Source organism: Rhinoderma darwinii, chromosome 1 (genome assembly GCF_050947455.1).
Source record: "Rhinoderma darwinii isolate aRhiDar2 chromosome 1, aRhiDar2.hap1, whole genome shotgun sequence".
Taxonomy (NCBI): domain Eukaryota; kingdom Metazoa; phylum Chordata; class Amphibia; order Anura; family Rhinodermatidae; genus Rhinoderma; species Rhinoderma darwinii.
The window spans coordinates 294,539,530-294,552,844 of NC_134687.1; the positions used below are offsets into that span (position 1 = coordinate 294,539,530).

General features: G+C 41.8%; 1 protein-coding gene across 2 annotated transcripts in view; it reads right to left on the minus strand.

The window, feature by feature from the left end:
- Positions 1 to 556: 556 nt before the first annotated feature.
- The window catches only part of LOC142741632 (serine protease ami-like), a 278,481-nt gene continuing 265,722 nt past the window's right edge, over positions 557 to 13,315 (minus strand). For both annotated transcript variants that reach the window (XM_075850992.1, XM_075850997.1), the window contains exons 2-6: positions 11,082 to 11,248; positions 9,809 to 9,965; positions 8,734 to 8,872; positions 7,726 to 7,983; positions 557 to 807 (exon numbers count right to left, since the gene is read on the minus strand). In XM_075850992.1, the coding sequence (XP_075707107.1) occupies positions 634 to 807; positions 7,726 to 7,983; positions 8,734 to 8,872; positions 9,809 to 9,965; positions 11,082 to 11,139 (786 nt within the window). In that variant the 5' untranslated portion in view covers positions 11,140 to 11,248 and the 3' untranslated portion in view covers positions 557 to 633. The remainder of the gene's footprint in view (positions 808 to 7,725; positions 7,984 to 8,733; positions 8,873 to 9,808; positions 9,966 to 11,081; positions 11,249 to 13,315) is intronic.

The following is a 13,315-nucleotide window of genomic DNA, read 5'->3' on the forward strand; positions in this document are numbered from 1 at the left end:
ACAGAATTCAGTTGTTTTGCATTGTCGACTGCGCTATTGATTCCGCAAAAACAACGGAACCCTGTCTCACAACAGTGACAAAGGGAATCCATTAGCAAAGTTTCCATCACCATTGAGATCAATGGTGAGGGAAACGGAAGCTAGGGTTTCAGTTTGCCTTTCGGTTAAGGGGTTACCCGACACAAACCTCTAACGGGAACCCCTCAACGGAAGGGCAGCGGTGATGTGTGAACAGGGCCTTAGATACAGGGGCCCATGTGCATGTGTGACACTGTTTGTTGGACCCTGTATCTAAGCCTAAGGTAGGCTTAGATACAGGGTCCTGCAGACAGTAATCGTATACAGTATAAGATTACTGTCTGCTGGGGACCTGTATCTAAGCCTAACAAATGGTAGGCGTAAAAGTAAAAGGCAATAGTTTTTTTCACCTACAGTTAAAGGTCTACTGTGGTTATTGACAATTCTCATATTGTATATCAAACAACTCCTAAAGTGGGTTGTTTGAGCTTCTGCAACATCCATTTTAGCAATCTGCAAGAAACCTGTAACAAATACCTGAAGCAAAGCCATTTTTATTAAGAGATATTGATTATAACAATAGATTTAAGAAGATAACCCATGGTTTCCTGTCACTTAGATGTGAACAGTTGGAATAGTGATATTATGCATGGTGTGGAATATCCACTCTTTATAGGGAAAAATGCGTGTGTAGATTCCCGGACGTTTTTGATTGCCACATACGCTAAATCCTGTAGACACTACAGCCTCTGCCACGTTATTACATATCAAAGGTCCACCGGAGTCACCCTAATGAATGCAAATAGTAAAAAGAAGAATTAATATTAAACCTTGCAGAATGAATCTAAATATCTTTCAATCTCATTCATATGCGGCATAATTATTGGATATAATTATTATAATTATTGGATTCCATAGATCAAACATCTATGGATTTCTGCATACTGGTCTGTTTTCGGAAACCTTTGTACTTTCTCCCTTTAAAGTGAATGTTCACCCTTGAATAACATGTTTTTTTATTTTTTATCTATATAGATTTAGAATCCTGTGTTGATTAGTTTCTTAATACTTAATAGGGGTCAAAGCTTTGTTTGTCTGATACAGAGGTCCAAATCCCCTGCAAAGACATAGATTTGAACCAACAGGCTAGATGCCTGGAGCCACCACTAGATGGAGTAACCCATAGCTATTCCCCTGATTTAACTCAATAATAAAATAGTATGCAGTAAACTCCCCCTAGTGGCAGCTGCAGGCAGCGAGCATGTTATGTTTCAAATCTATGTCTGCAGGGCTGCCATCAAGGCAGTACTAGTAGTACTCCCGTCAGGGGCCCAGCCACATGGCTGATGAAAAGTTGCCCACCGGGCTGTCGTCGCCCCCCTGGACTGTCACCCCCCCTCGCAACTGCTCACGGGCCCCCTCGCAACGCTCACGGTCCCCCCGCAACACTCGCAGCCACCCCTGCAGACCTTTTGCAACTTCACGAACTGGACGTGGAAGATGCAGCATGAGAAGCAGAAGCTCTGTGTGGAGATCCTGCCCCCCAGCCAGCTCCTTCGCTACACAGCCGACTGGACCTGCAGGCTGGTGAGTGTGTCCCCCCCCTCTCTGCATCCTGCTTCCCATTCCTCCTTACCCCACTTGTAGAATATATAAAGTATGTTAAAATGTTTTTTGTTAGTTTTCCTAGGGTTTTTTTACCGCTATTTTCGAAATAGCTGCAAAAATTGTGCAGTTTTGCCGCGATTATATATAAATCGCTGCAAAACCGCGTGATTTGTGCCACTATTACGAAAATTGCATAAAAAAAGGATACAAAACATAAAAAAATAGTGCTGTTCTCACAGTGCGGTCAAATCACGTTTTTGCCGTGATTTTGCAAAAATTGTGGCAAAAATGGGATTTGACCGCACTGTGTAACTAGACTAAGGCCTTATTCAGACAGCCGTGTTTGATCTGTCATATACGGAGCGCGTATCGGCCGTATTTCCCAGGCCGACCACAATTCATGGAGCCGGACTCCTAGCATCACAGTTATCAATGCTGCTAGGAGTCCCTGTCTCTCCGCGGGAATACTGCACCATACTGTAATGATGCTTTCAGTACGGGACCTGGGACTGTATTCCCACGGGAAGAGAGGGACTCCTATGATTATAGATAACTGTGATGCTAGAAACCCGGCTCCCTGAACTGTGGTCAGTCCGGGAAATATGTCCGATACACGGTCCGTATATCACAGACCGAACATGGACGTCTGAATATGTCTAATTGTCTCCTATTTTTGGTGTGGATTGAGCACTACAAATTCACTACAAATGACAACATAAGGCTATATTCAGACGAACGTGTGTGAAATCAGCTGTGAATAACGACCGTTTTCACTTCCGATTTGCACCTGTGCGGGACCCGTTTTCACAGATCCCTCATAGACTTGAGTCTATTGAGGGATCCGTGAAAATGCACAAAAATAGGACATGTCCTATTTTTTCACAGGCCCTTTACACGGTCCGTTAAAGCAACGACCATGTGAATAACCCCATAGAAATACATGTAGCTGTGTGATGGCCATTAAAAAAAATGTCCTTCACACGGACGATTAACATGTTAATCTGAATAAGCCCTAACTCATGTGAATGGGGTTTGTCAAACGTGCAGCAGAAAAAAAATAGGCATGGAATTTAAGACGTGCTGCTGATTTATAACCCCTTAACGCAATATCACGCAACTGTACGTGATAAGGGTTAGGTATGTATGGGAAGTATAGAGCGAGCTCACGGGCTGAGCTCGCTCCATACACAGAGGGTGACGACTGTGTTACGCATCTGACACCTCACTGCAATGGGCGAAATCAAAGATCACTTTAAATCCGCCCATTTAAAACCTTAAATGCCGCGGTCAATTGCGACCACAGCATGTAAAGTGTTAGAATCAGGGGGGGGCGCCCCCTGAAACAAGCCATCGGGCCCCCGCCCCGCGGCATGATCAGCTGTTAACAACAGTTGTTATAGCAGCCTGGGGGCCTAATGAAAGCCCGCAGGTCTGCCATCTTTGTACTCCTTTGAAGCCCTGCCTCTGGAAAGGCTTCAAAGGAGACTGTCATAATCACGATATACTGCAATACATTAGTATTGCAGTATATCATACAGTGGATAATCATTGCAAGGGATCGCTGATTAAAGTCCCCTAGGGGGACTAATAAAACAAGTAAAAAACAGTTAAATAAAGTTTTTTTTTATGTTCCAAAAAAAAATTAAGTATTAACTGGTTCCCGACCGCTAGCTGTGTTTTTACGGCCAGCGGTCAGGGTCCTTAAAACCAGAGCCATAGACTTTTTGCGGCACGGCGATCGGGCAGCTGAATGTCGGGTCCCCGGCTGTCAGTGACTGCCGAGGACCCTGAGGAGAAGATAGAAGCAACTTTCGCTGCTTCTGTCTTCTCTGATCTCTTTTACACAGCGCTCAACGAACGCTGTGTATAGGAATACAGACAGCATCAGCGGCGCTGTCTCTATTCCTCCCGGTGATCATGTGACTGGTCACATGATCGCCGGGTGCCGTTTCTGACAGACTGCTGCTGGGTCTTACTAGACCCAGCACAGCACAGTTAGTGACAATCGTCACTTCGAGAGGGCTGATTTCCCCTGTAACTGGGGCTGCTGTGCAGCTCCAGTTACAGTGGAAAAGATGGTGTAAAAGAAAGAAAAAAATATATATAAAGTCCCACAAAGGTCTTTTTTGACCTTTGAGGGACAGACCATAGTAATAAAAAAATAGTAAAGTCAAGTGCAAATTTTTTTTATAATAAATACACATACACCGTGTTCCAAATTATTATGCACATTGGATTTAAGTGTAATAAACATTTAATTATTAGTTTTTCAATTAAACTCATGGATGGTATTGTGTCTTAGGGCTCTTTGGATCATTGTAATCAATCTCAGACACCTGTGATAATTCGTTTGCCAGGTGTGCCCAATCAAAGGAAAACTACTTAAGAAGGACGTTCCACATTATTAAGCAGGCCACAAGTTTCAAGCAATATGGGAATGAAAAAGGATCTTTCTGCTGCCGAAAAGCATGAAATAGTGCAATACCTTGGACAAGGTATGAAAACATTGGATATTTCAAGAAAACTTAAGCGGGATCATCGTACTGTGAAAAGATTTGTGACTGATTCAGAGCACAGACGGGTTCGTTCGGATAAAGGCATAATGAGGAAGGTTTCTGCCAGACAAATTAATAGGATAAGGAGAGCAGCTGCTAAAATGCCATTGCAAAGCAGCAAACAGGTATTTGAAGCCGCTGGTGCCTCTGGAGTCCTGTGAGTCTCAAGGTGTAGGATCCTCCAGAGGTTTGCAAGTGTGCATAAAGCTATTATTCGGCCACCCCTAAACAATGCTCACAAGCAGAAACGGTTGCAGTGGGCTCAGAAATACATGAAGACTAATTTTCAAACTGTTTTGTTTACTGATGAGTGCCGTGCAAACCTGGATGGTCCAGATGGATGGAGTAGTGGATGGTTGGTGAATGGCCACCATGTCCCAACAAGGCTGCGACGTCGGCAAGGAGGTGGTGGAGTCATGTTTTGGGCTGGAATCATGGGGAGAGAGCTGGTAGGCCCCTTTAGGGTCCCTGACGGTGTGAAAATGACCTCTGCAAAGTACGTAGAGTTTATGACTGACCACTTTCTTCCGTGGTACAAAAAGAAGAACCGTGCCTTCTGTAGCAAAATTATCTTCATGCATGACAATGCACCATCTCATGCTGCAAAGAATACCTCCGTGTCATTGGCTGCTATGGGCATAAAAGGAGAGAAACTCATGGTGTGGCCCCCATGTTCCCCTGACCTCAACCCTATTGCGAACCTTTGAAGCATCCTCAAGCAAAATATCTATGAGGGTGGGAGGCAGTGCACATCAAACCAGAAGCTCTGGGAGGCTATTCTGACATCCTGCAAAGATATTCAAGCAGAAACTGTCCAAATACTCACAAATTCAATGGATGCAAGAATTGTGAAAGTGATATCAAAGAAGGGGTCCTATGTTAACATGTAACTTGGCCTGTTAAGTTTTTTTTGATTGAAAGAGCTTTTGATTTCTGTAAATATGACCTCCTGATGCTGCAAATTCAACAAATTACCATTTTAGTTCTCTTTACAACCTTTAAAATGTTTTGAACTCTGTTGTGCATAATAATTTGAAACAGTACATTTTGAGTTTTTTACTTCTAAAAAAAAATCTGTTATCATTAGGAGATTTGTTCAATAAAATTCGCATTATACTCCAACAGTTGATGGCTTGAAGATTATACTGACTGTCATTTGCATCGACTATTTAGGAAAATCAGCGAAAAATAACATTTTTGTAATGCTAGCGCTGACCCAATTACCCTAATATAGACATGTAATAAATTAAAATTTACGGTAGACAATGACGATCACAAATAAAAGGTCTATTTTAGGGTAAAACTATGTTATTACCAAAACAAAATAGCTGAAACGTAAAAAAAGCTTATTTTTTACTATTATTTTGAAACTTTATGAATAAAAATTCTAAAATAGCAAAAAAGGTGTGTATAAAAACGATAAAAAAAAAACCTGCATTGTCTACGGAAAAACCTTCGCAAAAATCACGTAGTTAGCCCAACAAATAAAAAAGTTATAGCCATTTAACTAACACGTGCTAAAAAGGGCTAAACGGTGTCTGGTCCTGAAGGCGCAAAATAGCCCGGTCCTGAACTGGTTAAAGGTAAAAAAAAAAAAAAAAACTTTTCACATTTTTTCCCTAAACCAATGTTAAAAAAACTACAAGTTAACATAGCTGGTATCGCCGCGTCCGTAAAAGTCTGATCTTTCACAATATAGCGTTGTTTAACCCGCTGGGTGAATGCCATAAAAAAATATATATAAAACACGCAAATTGCTGGTTTTTGGTCACCTTAGCGCTCAAAAAAACTGATAAAAAAGTTGCATATACCCCAAAATGGTATCGGTAAAAACTACAGCTCGCTCTGCAAAATTTAAGCCCTCACACCTATAAATTGACGGAAAAATTCAAAAGTTATGGCTCTCAGAATATGGCGACACAAAAGATTTTTTGGTACTTCAATACAATGTGGATTTGCCGCACGAAAATACCAGCGCCAAATTTGCACGTAATAAGTATCGTGTGCATTTGGCCTAACAGAGTTTTTTTTAAACTCACCCTAAGGCCCCGTTCACACATGTTGGATTTGACCACAGCAATAAGTAGCGTGCGTCTTATTACATGGAAAAGCCGAGGATAAGCAACTTTGAATGACAATGGGACTTAGGCCTTGTTCACAAAGTATTTTGCAGGCAGAAATTCCTTCACGCTTTCTCTGCCTCCCATTGATGTCAATGGTAGGTCAGAGACGGAAATGCCCGAAGAAAGGGCATGCTGCTTCTTTTTCTCGCGAGCGGAAAAAAACTTCTTCGCCTCCCGTTGAAATCAATAGAAGGCGATTTCGGCTGTTTTTTGCCGCAGTTTCCAACGCAGTTTCCGCTGCAAAAAATGCGACAAAAAACTGTGCGTGTACAGGGTCTTATTCTTGTGCGGATCTGCTAGAAGATTGTGGCACAACTGCGTCAGAAATCAAAGGGTAAGCCTCAGATTTTTGCTGTTGAAAAACACATTGAACTTTAATGGCAACGTAAGAACGGAGCATTAGTTCTGCTTACATCCTTCCTCACAAAAGCGCTTCCCCCTCCCTTAAGGCCCCCTTCACATCATGCTGTTGCCCTAAGTTTATCGTGTACGTCAGGGAATCTCCTAACGTACACTATAAACAACGTAGACGATAATTCACAGGGCTCCATTATGTCCTCTTAGCCTACATCGGGCTGGTGGACGTCGATTTACCTTATTTTTGAAGAATGGAATAGCGTAGTAGACTTTGCTATTCTGGAGTCCCCAGACAGAGCATCACAAGGTCTCTACCCGTGGACATTGTCCCTGGGAAAGCTCCTGACATCACTGTCCATATATGTAAAGTGATGTCAGGGGATTCTCCAGGGCCGGAATCCCTGGCCACGGCGTTGCCAACGCTCCAGTCGTGTACTCAGGCTTTGCAAAGCTTTGGACGTCACTTTACGTATATGGACATCTGGAACAGCGCCATAGTCCCTGGGCAGAGCGCTAGTAGAAGGCTCCAGCCCTGTTCATGGACAGTGACTTCAGTAATTTCCCCTGGGCCATTCCCCGGGTGACGTATCCCACTTTATGCCATACAGTGGGATACGTTTTGGCTAAATAGATCAAAATCCAGAGCATTAACCGGTCACTGCCTTGCTCCATGGTTTCCTTCACTGTAATTGACATCAGCACCAAAATCAGTTCATGCGTATAACGTACAAACGTGAGTGCCACACTTTCCGTTGCCCACCCCCGGTAATAGAGGGGGGGGGGGGGGGCAGACATCTTGGCTGTATGGGGCCCAGAAATTCCTGATGGTGGCCCTGTATGTCTGTGCAGGGGTTTTGGAGCTCTGTATCAGAAAATCAAAGCCCCAATCTTCATAGATATATTAAGAAAATAATCAGCACAGAATTATGGACATAAAAACAACATGGAGGTGAACATTCATATTAACGTACTCAGTTACTTAACAGCAAGGTAGCAATACGTATGATTTATAATGTGACATTTTAGCTTGAAGCTACTAGTACACGACTTATATTTAACCTCACCTCACATGAATCCCGTTTCTTGTCCCCTGCACAGATCATGTTGGCAGTGATGTCTCCATGATAGTAGTCCCAACGGTTGCATACATCTTGGCTGATCACTGGGACCATTGCCTCATTTAAGATGTCTGGCTTCTTTCCAGTGCGCTTAATTTTTCCCCAGCCAGCTACCAGACAAAGTGTGTTTTCTTGAATCACAATATCTTCTGTCTGGTATGTTAGAGGACTTACTGTTTTGCTCAATGGAACCCTTTCTGATAGCTTTTCAGTAAAGGAATACAAATATATGAATATATTACATTTTATAAGTCCGTGTACAGTTTATTCGCCCAAGTTAAAATAGACTGCTGATTAAGCAAAAATCTCTATACATTAATAATTTTTCAATAACCATAGAGTATAACCTTTCACAATAGTGTCCACATCAACTGGTTCAGTAATATGTAGTGCCACAGATTATCAAATAAGCTCTATTGTATGTAAAGCATGCTTAACTAGGAATGAAAATGATTAATTTATGTTTTACTACAGGTTAATATTACATCAATAATTCCATTCATGTAAAAACATAGGTTTTTATAGTTCTAGTAGTCAGACTTGTAGTCATCATGGATACCATACATGCATTAAGCCATAATGAAGTCATGAAAGCATACAGTAATGTACTTTATGGTGTATGAATCTGTAATGCGGCAGTAATAGAAGTCTATAGGGCCATACAATTCCTCCATACAACTTAGCATTTTTTCAGTTGGATAGATATGAAATCTGTCAGATAAAACAAATAACACGTTCCATATAAGAATTGCAATACAGTGCTGTATGGAGACACCATAAACAGTATGGAGACACCATATACAGTACGGAGACACCATATACAGTACATGGAGTGCCTATGGTTCCACAGTACAGAGCAATAGTGTCACTGTACAGGTCTGTGCTCACGAGACATGCCATGTGCATAAGGCCTTAGTCTGATTTATGGGTAAGTTCCAATAAGTTCATAGTTACCTTCAGTAGAAGCAAATCATGGTGCTTAGTAGTTCCGTTATACTGAGGGTGTATGATCTGCATGTCAATATCATAAACTAACTTTTTAGGGTCTGTCAGAGAGTTAGTCCCCAGGACAGCTTGCAGAGTCTTATTAACGCTGGAAAGGGAAAAAAATGTTTTATTCCATGTTCATTGACTCTTTTGCATGCACATCACATTGTTCGTAATATCCTTTATGCTCATTTTACCAATGATAGACTTCTTGAAAAATCTTCTATTTTAAACCCATATATATATTGCATTAGAAAAATCACCGCTGTGATTGGTGTATGTGCCCAAGCTTAGCTCCACTTGATGAACATATTGTATTTTTATTTTGAATTGTCGTATTATTCTCCATTCGAGTCCGTGCTTCCATTGTATTGTCACCCTAATGTAGAATATTTATTATTCAGGGCCCCTACAGTTTAGCCTCACGGTATGACATAACATGTTCCAGCATTTAGACACATATATAGAATATCGAATTACATGCCAACAAAGAACCCATTTAATTGACATGAACTTAAATTGTACATGCCCCAGCAATCATTATTCTATTATTACAATGATCTGATCAATACTTCCATGTCATGTTCTGACCATAACAGAAATCTTAAATTTCGCATTAGAAATTCTCAGTTGGGAACATTATTATGATTAGCAACCAAGAATAATTTTTTAGCTTATCTGACACATTTATGATCCTGTAAAAAAAAGTTTTATTGGCCCAACATAATTGGTCCTGTTCATTGCTGAGTTGGAATGGTCGGCTTGGCATAATTATGTCCCTATCTATAGTTGCCTCAGGCAATAATTTACATAATTTTCCCACCGATTATTTTAACCTTATTCTTAGACCATGCTATTTTAGTTTTCAAGGAAGAAACATAGCAAGTGACTGTGAGCGGACTAGCGCTTAGTCCAATGTTATCATTATATGAATGGTTTATCGTTTAAGACGCAACAAATTCTGTAGACATTTTATCCCTACTTCATGGTAAAATAACAGTTACGACAATTATTATTATATATTGAGTATGGCAAGTTGTACCTGTCTGGTTTACAATGTGCTGCACTCAGCACCCACTCTTCAGAGATTAGCAGTCCACCACAAAAGTGTTGCCCATCCAATTGCAATGACACCATGTACGGTCTAGTGTGTAAAAGGGCCTCACTACCACCCAGGATTCGACCACGTGGGGAGCACTCTGAGAGGAGAGAAAACAGGTAATTTTTCACATATAAGCATGACTCCATGGAAAATGGCAAGAAGAGGGATTAGAACCCTTGTGGTTACCTTAAGGCTGCACGGCCATTTCAGTTTTTTTCGTCAGGGTGCTCTCCGTTTTTTTAACTGATATCACACTGACACATTCATTTCTATGGGGCCATGCAAACTTCCATTGTTTTAATGGAACCGTGTGGCCGTTCCGACAAGAATAGGGCAGGTTCTACTCCTGTGCGTTTTTGACTGAAAAGTCTCGGCCATTTCATTCATTTGGTCCATTGAAGCAATGGACTGCACACGGAAGCCATCCGTGTGTGGTCCGTGTTTCACGGATCCTTCGTTAGTGGCCGTACGACGGCCAATGGAAGTGTGCATGAGGCCTAAGAAATATTTTATTTACTTATTTAACTATTAATCATTATTATTGTAATTAGTTGTTAAATTAAAATGGATGCAGTAAATGCAAGAGGCCAAATGTACTGTGTTGTGCCTGTGTAGCTCTAGAACCAGGTGGCAGAACAGTCATAGGTTACCTGATAAATTCTTAACTAAACTAAATGTTTTTACATTCAAATATAATACCCAGAAATAACATATAATGTGACTACATGCAATATACTTAACAGAATTCCTCATTCAATATATTTTTCAATAGTGTGTTGGAATCCTATCCTATAGCGAGAAGCTTTTTATGTCTATGTTTACTATGCTTTTTACTAGGAATTTCTGAGGCTGCCTCCCTACCACCTTTCACGCTTCAGTTGTTATGTTTTCACAGAACAATTGCTCATTTTAGTCGAACAATCCTTCCTAACCGTTTATATGATGGCATCCTATATATTTCCTCATGCCTGTGAACAAGCTCTGTTTCATAACATTGTGTTGGCTTCTTTCCAGTGTATGTTAACATTTATGTTAAAAATTTTCGGAAAAAGTAACAACAACCAAGCTTTCTTAAAAAGTTTTGTTCAAAACCAGCACTTGTATCTATAAAAAAATAATATATATTATTATCACTAATCACAACCCCTACTACCATTTACACCTACGCTAGACACAATGACACTCATACTTATTATATATAGCTGATACTTACCATAACTTGCGATACTCAATAGCACTACCAAAGTAGACAGAAGTTTATGCACAGCCATTCTGTATTGCTAGTGTCTCTCTGACCTTTTCCACATCGTCTCCCAAGTATATCCAATGTTGAGTAACTCCCCTGCCTTATCAAACACCGCCCTGGGCTGATATTATCTGCTATAAAAACAGGAAACGTTAAACAATAGTTTAAACTGGTTGATGGAGAGTCATAGAATCTTGTTGTATGGGAGCTAGTGTAACTGATCGGATGTAACAAGCTTTTCACAGCATCTGCGAAGGTTTCTGTATAGGAGATCTAAGTGGAAAAGGATTTCCAGTAAATTAGAGCGGAACAATGCTCAGCACAACTGAATAATCTATGTTTAGATTATTTAGATATAGATCTATGTTTATCACGGAATTTTGTTTTTAGATGTTTGGCCATAAGGGGTTGTCAGGGGCGTAACGAGGAAAGACTGGGCCCCATAGCAAACTTTTGACAGGGCCCCCCTCCCCTAGGTGCCACACACAGCACCCCTTCTAGATAGTACCCCTTGTAGATAGTCCCCCCTGTAGATTGTGTTATACAGCCCCCCTGCAGATTGTGCCATACAGCCCCCCTGTAGACAGTGTTATACAGTCCCCCTGTAGACAGTGCTATACAACCCCCCTGTAGACAGTGCTATAAAGCCCCCCTGTAGACAGTGTCACACCCCACTTGTAGATAGTGCCCCCACCTCGCCCTTGTAGATAGTGCCCCCCACCTCCCCCTTGTAGACAGTGCCATACAGCCCCCTGTAGACATCGACATAAAGCCCCCTATAGATAGTGCCATACGGCCCCTCTGTAGATAGAGCCATATAGCATCATCACGCCGGCCTGCACAGGGAGCCTGATAGGCTGCAGGCCAAACGTGGCCTGTAGACTAGTAAATGGCAAAGAAGAGAGCTACCTCCCTGCTCTGCCATAACGTTCAATAGTAACTGCGTCCTAAGGATGCAGATACTATTGAATGTGACGTCACTACTGCTGTGGCTGCTACAGCGGTAGTTATGTCACTGGGGGTTGTCTGTTTTAGAAAACCCATTGAAAAATGCCCCAGTAATGGGGTTGTCCAGGATTAGAAAAAAGCTATTGCAGCTCAGCCCCATTTTCTGCAATATCATCATAACATGGCGGATCAGTGGTTAGCAATGCGGTCTTACAGCGCTGGAGTCCTGGGTTTGACTTCGACCAAAGGCAACATTTGCATAGAGTTAATCTGTTCTCCCTGTGTTTGCATGGGTTTCCTCCCACACACCAAAATAACATACAGGTAGGGAATTTAGATAATGAGCCCCACTGGGGAAAGTCAGTAACGACAACGTCTGTACAGTGCTATGGAATGTGTTGGTGCTATACAAAACAACATAAACGAATACCAGACACAGCTCATGGACGAGAATTATGCTGTTTCCATTCAGACACTTTTTTTTATTTTTCTCAGAGAAGCCAACCTCTTTAAAACACAGTACATACATACACAGGGTTGGCTCCAACAATAGAAGCGAATGGGTCCGTAATTGCGGCCCGCAATTACGGACGTTTCTATGGTCGTGTGCATAGGGCTGAGAACAGGCAGGGTGGAGGAGTAGGTATACTTCTTTCCCCACACTGCACTTTCCAGGTCATTCCCCCTATCCCCTCACTCAAATTCCCCTCTTTTGAAGTCCACACCCTCAGACGCTTTCACCCTTTTTCCCTCAGAGTGGCAGATGTCTACTGCCCCCCGGGCTTACCCCGACAATTCCTGGATCATTTTGCTGCTTGACTTCCACAATTTCTATCCTCTGAAACACCCACTCTCATCATGGGTGACTTCAACATCCCCATTGATAACCTTATCTCCCCATCTGCCTCCCAGTTTCTATCTTTAACCTCCTCCCTAGGTCTGTTACAACTTACTAAATCTCCTACACATGAAGACGGGCATTCGCTTGACCTGGTCTTCTTCCGTCTCTGCTCAGTTTCTGACTTTATTAACTCTCCTCTCCCGCTCTCTGACCACAACCTTCTTTATCAAATATTCTCTGCCTCCTCAGGTCATGCCTACGTGTCAGTCATACAGAAATCTATTAACCATGCCATTAACACTCAGCAACTCATAGACAGTCTACAGTCCTCATTGTCCCCTATCTCTTCCCTCTCCTGTCCCAATCTGGCCGCCAAACATTACAATAACACTCTCAAAAATGCATTGGATGA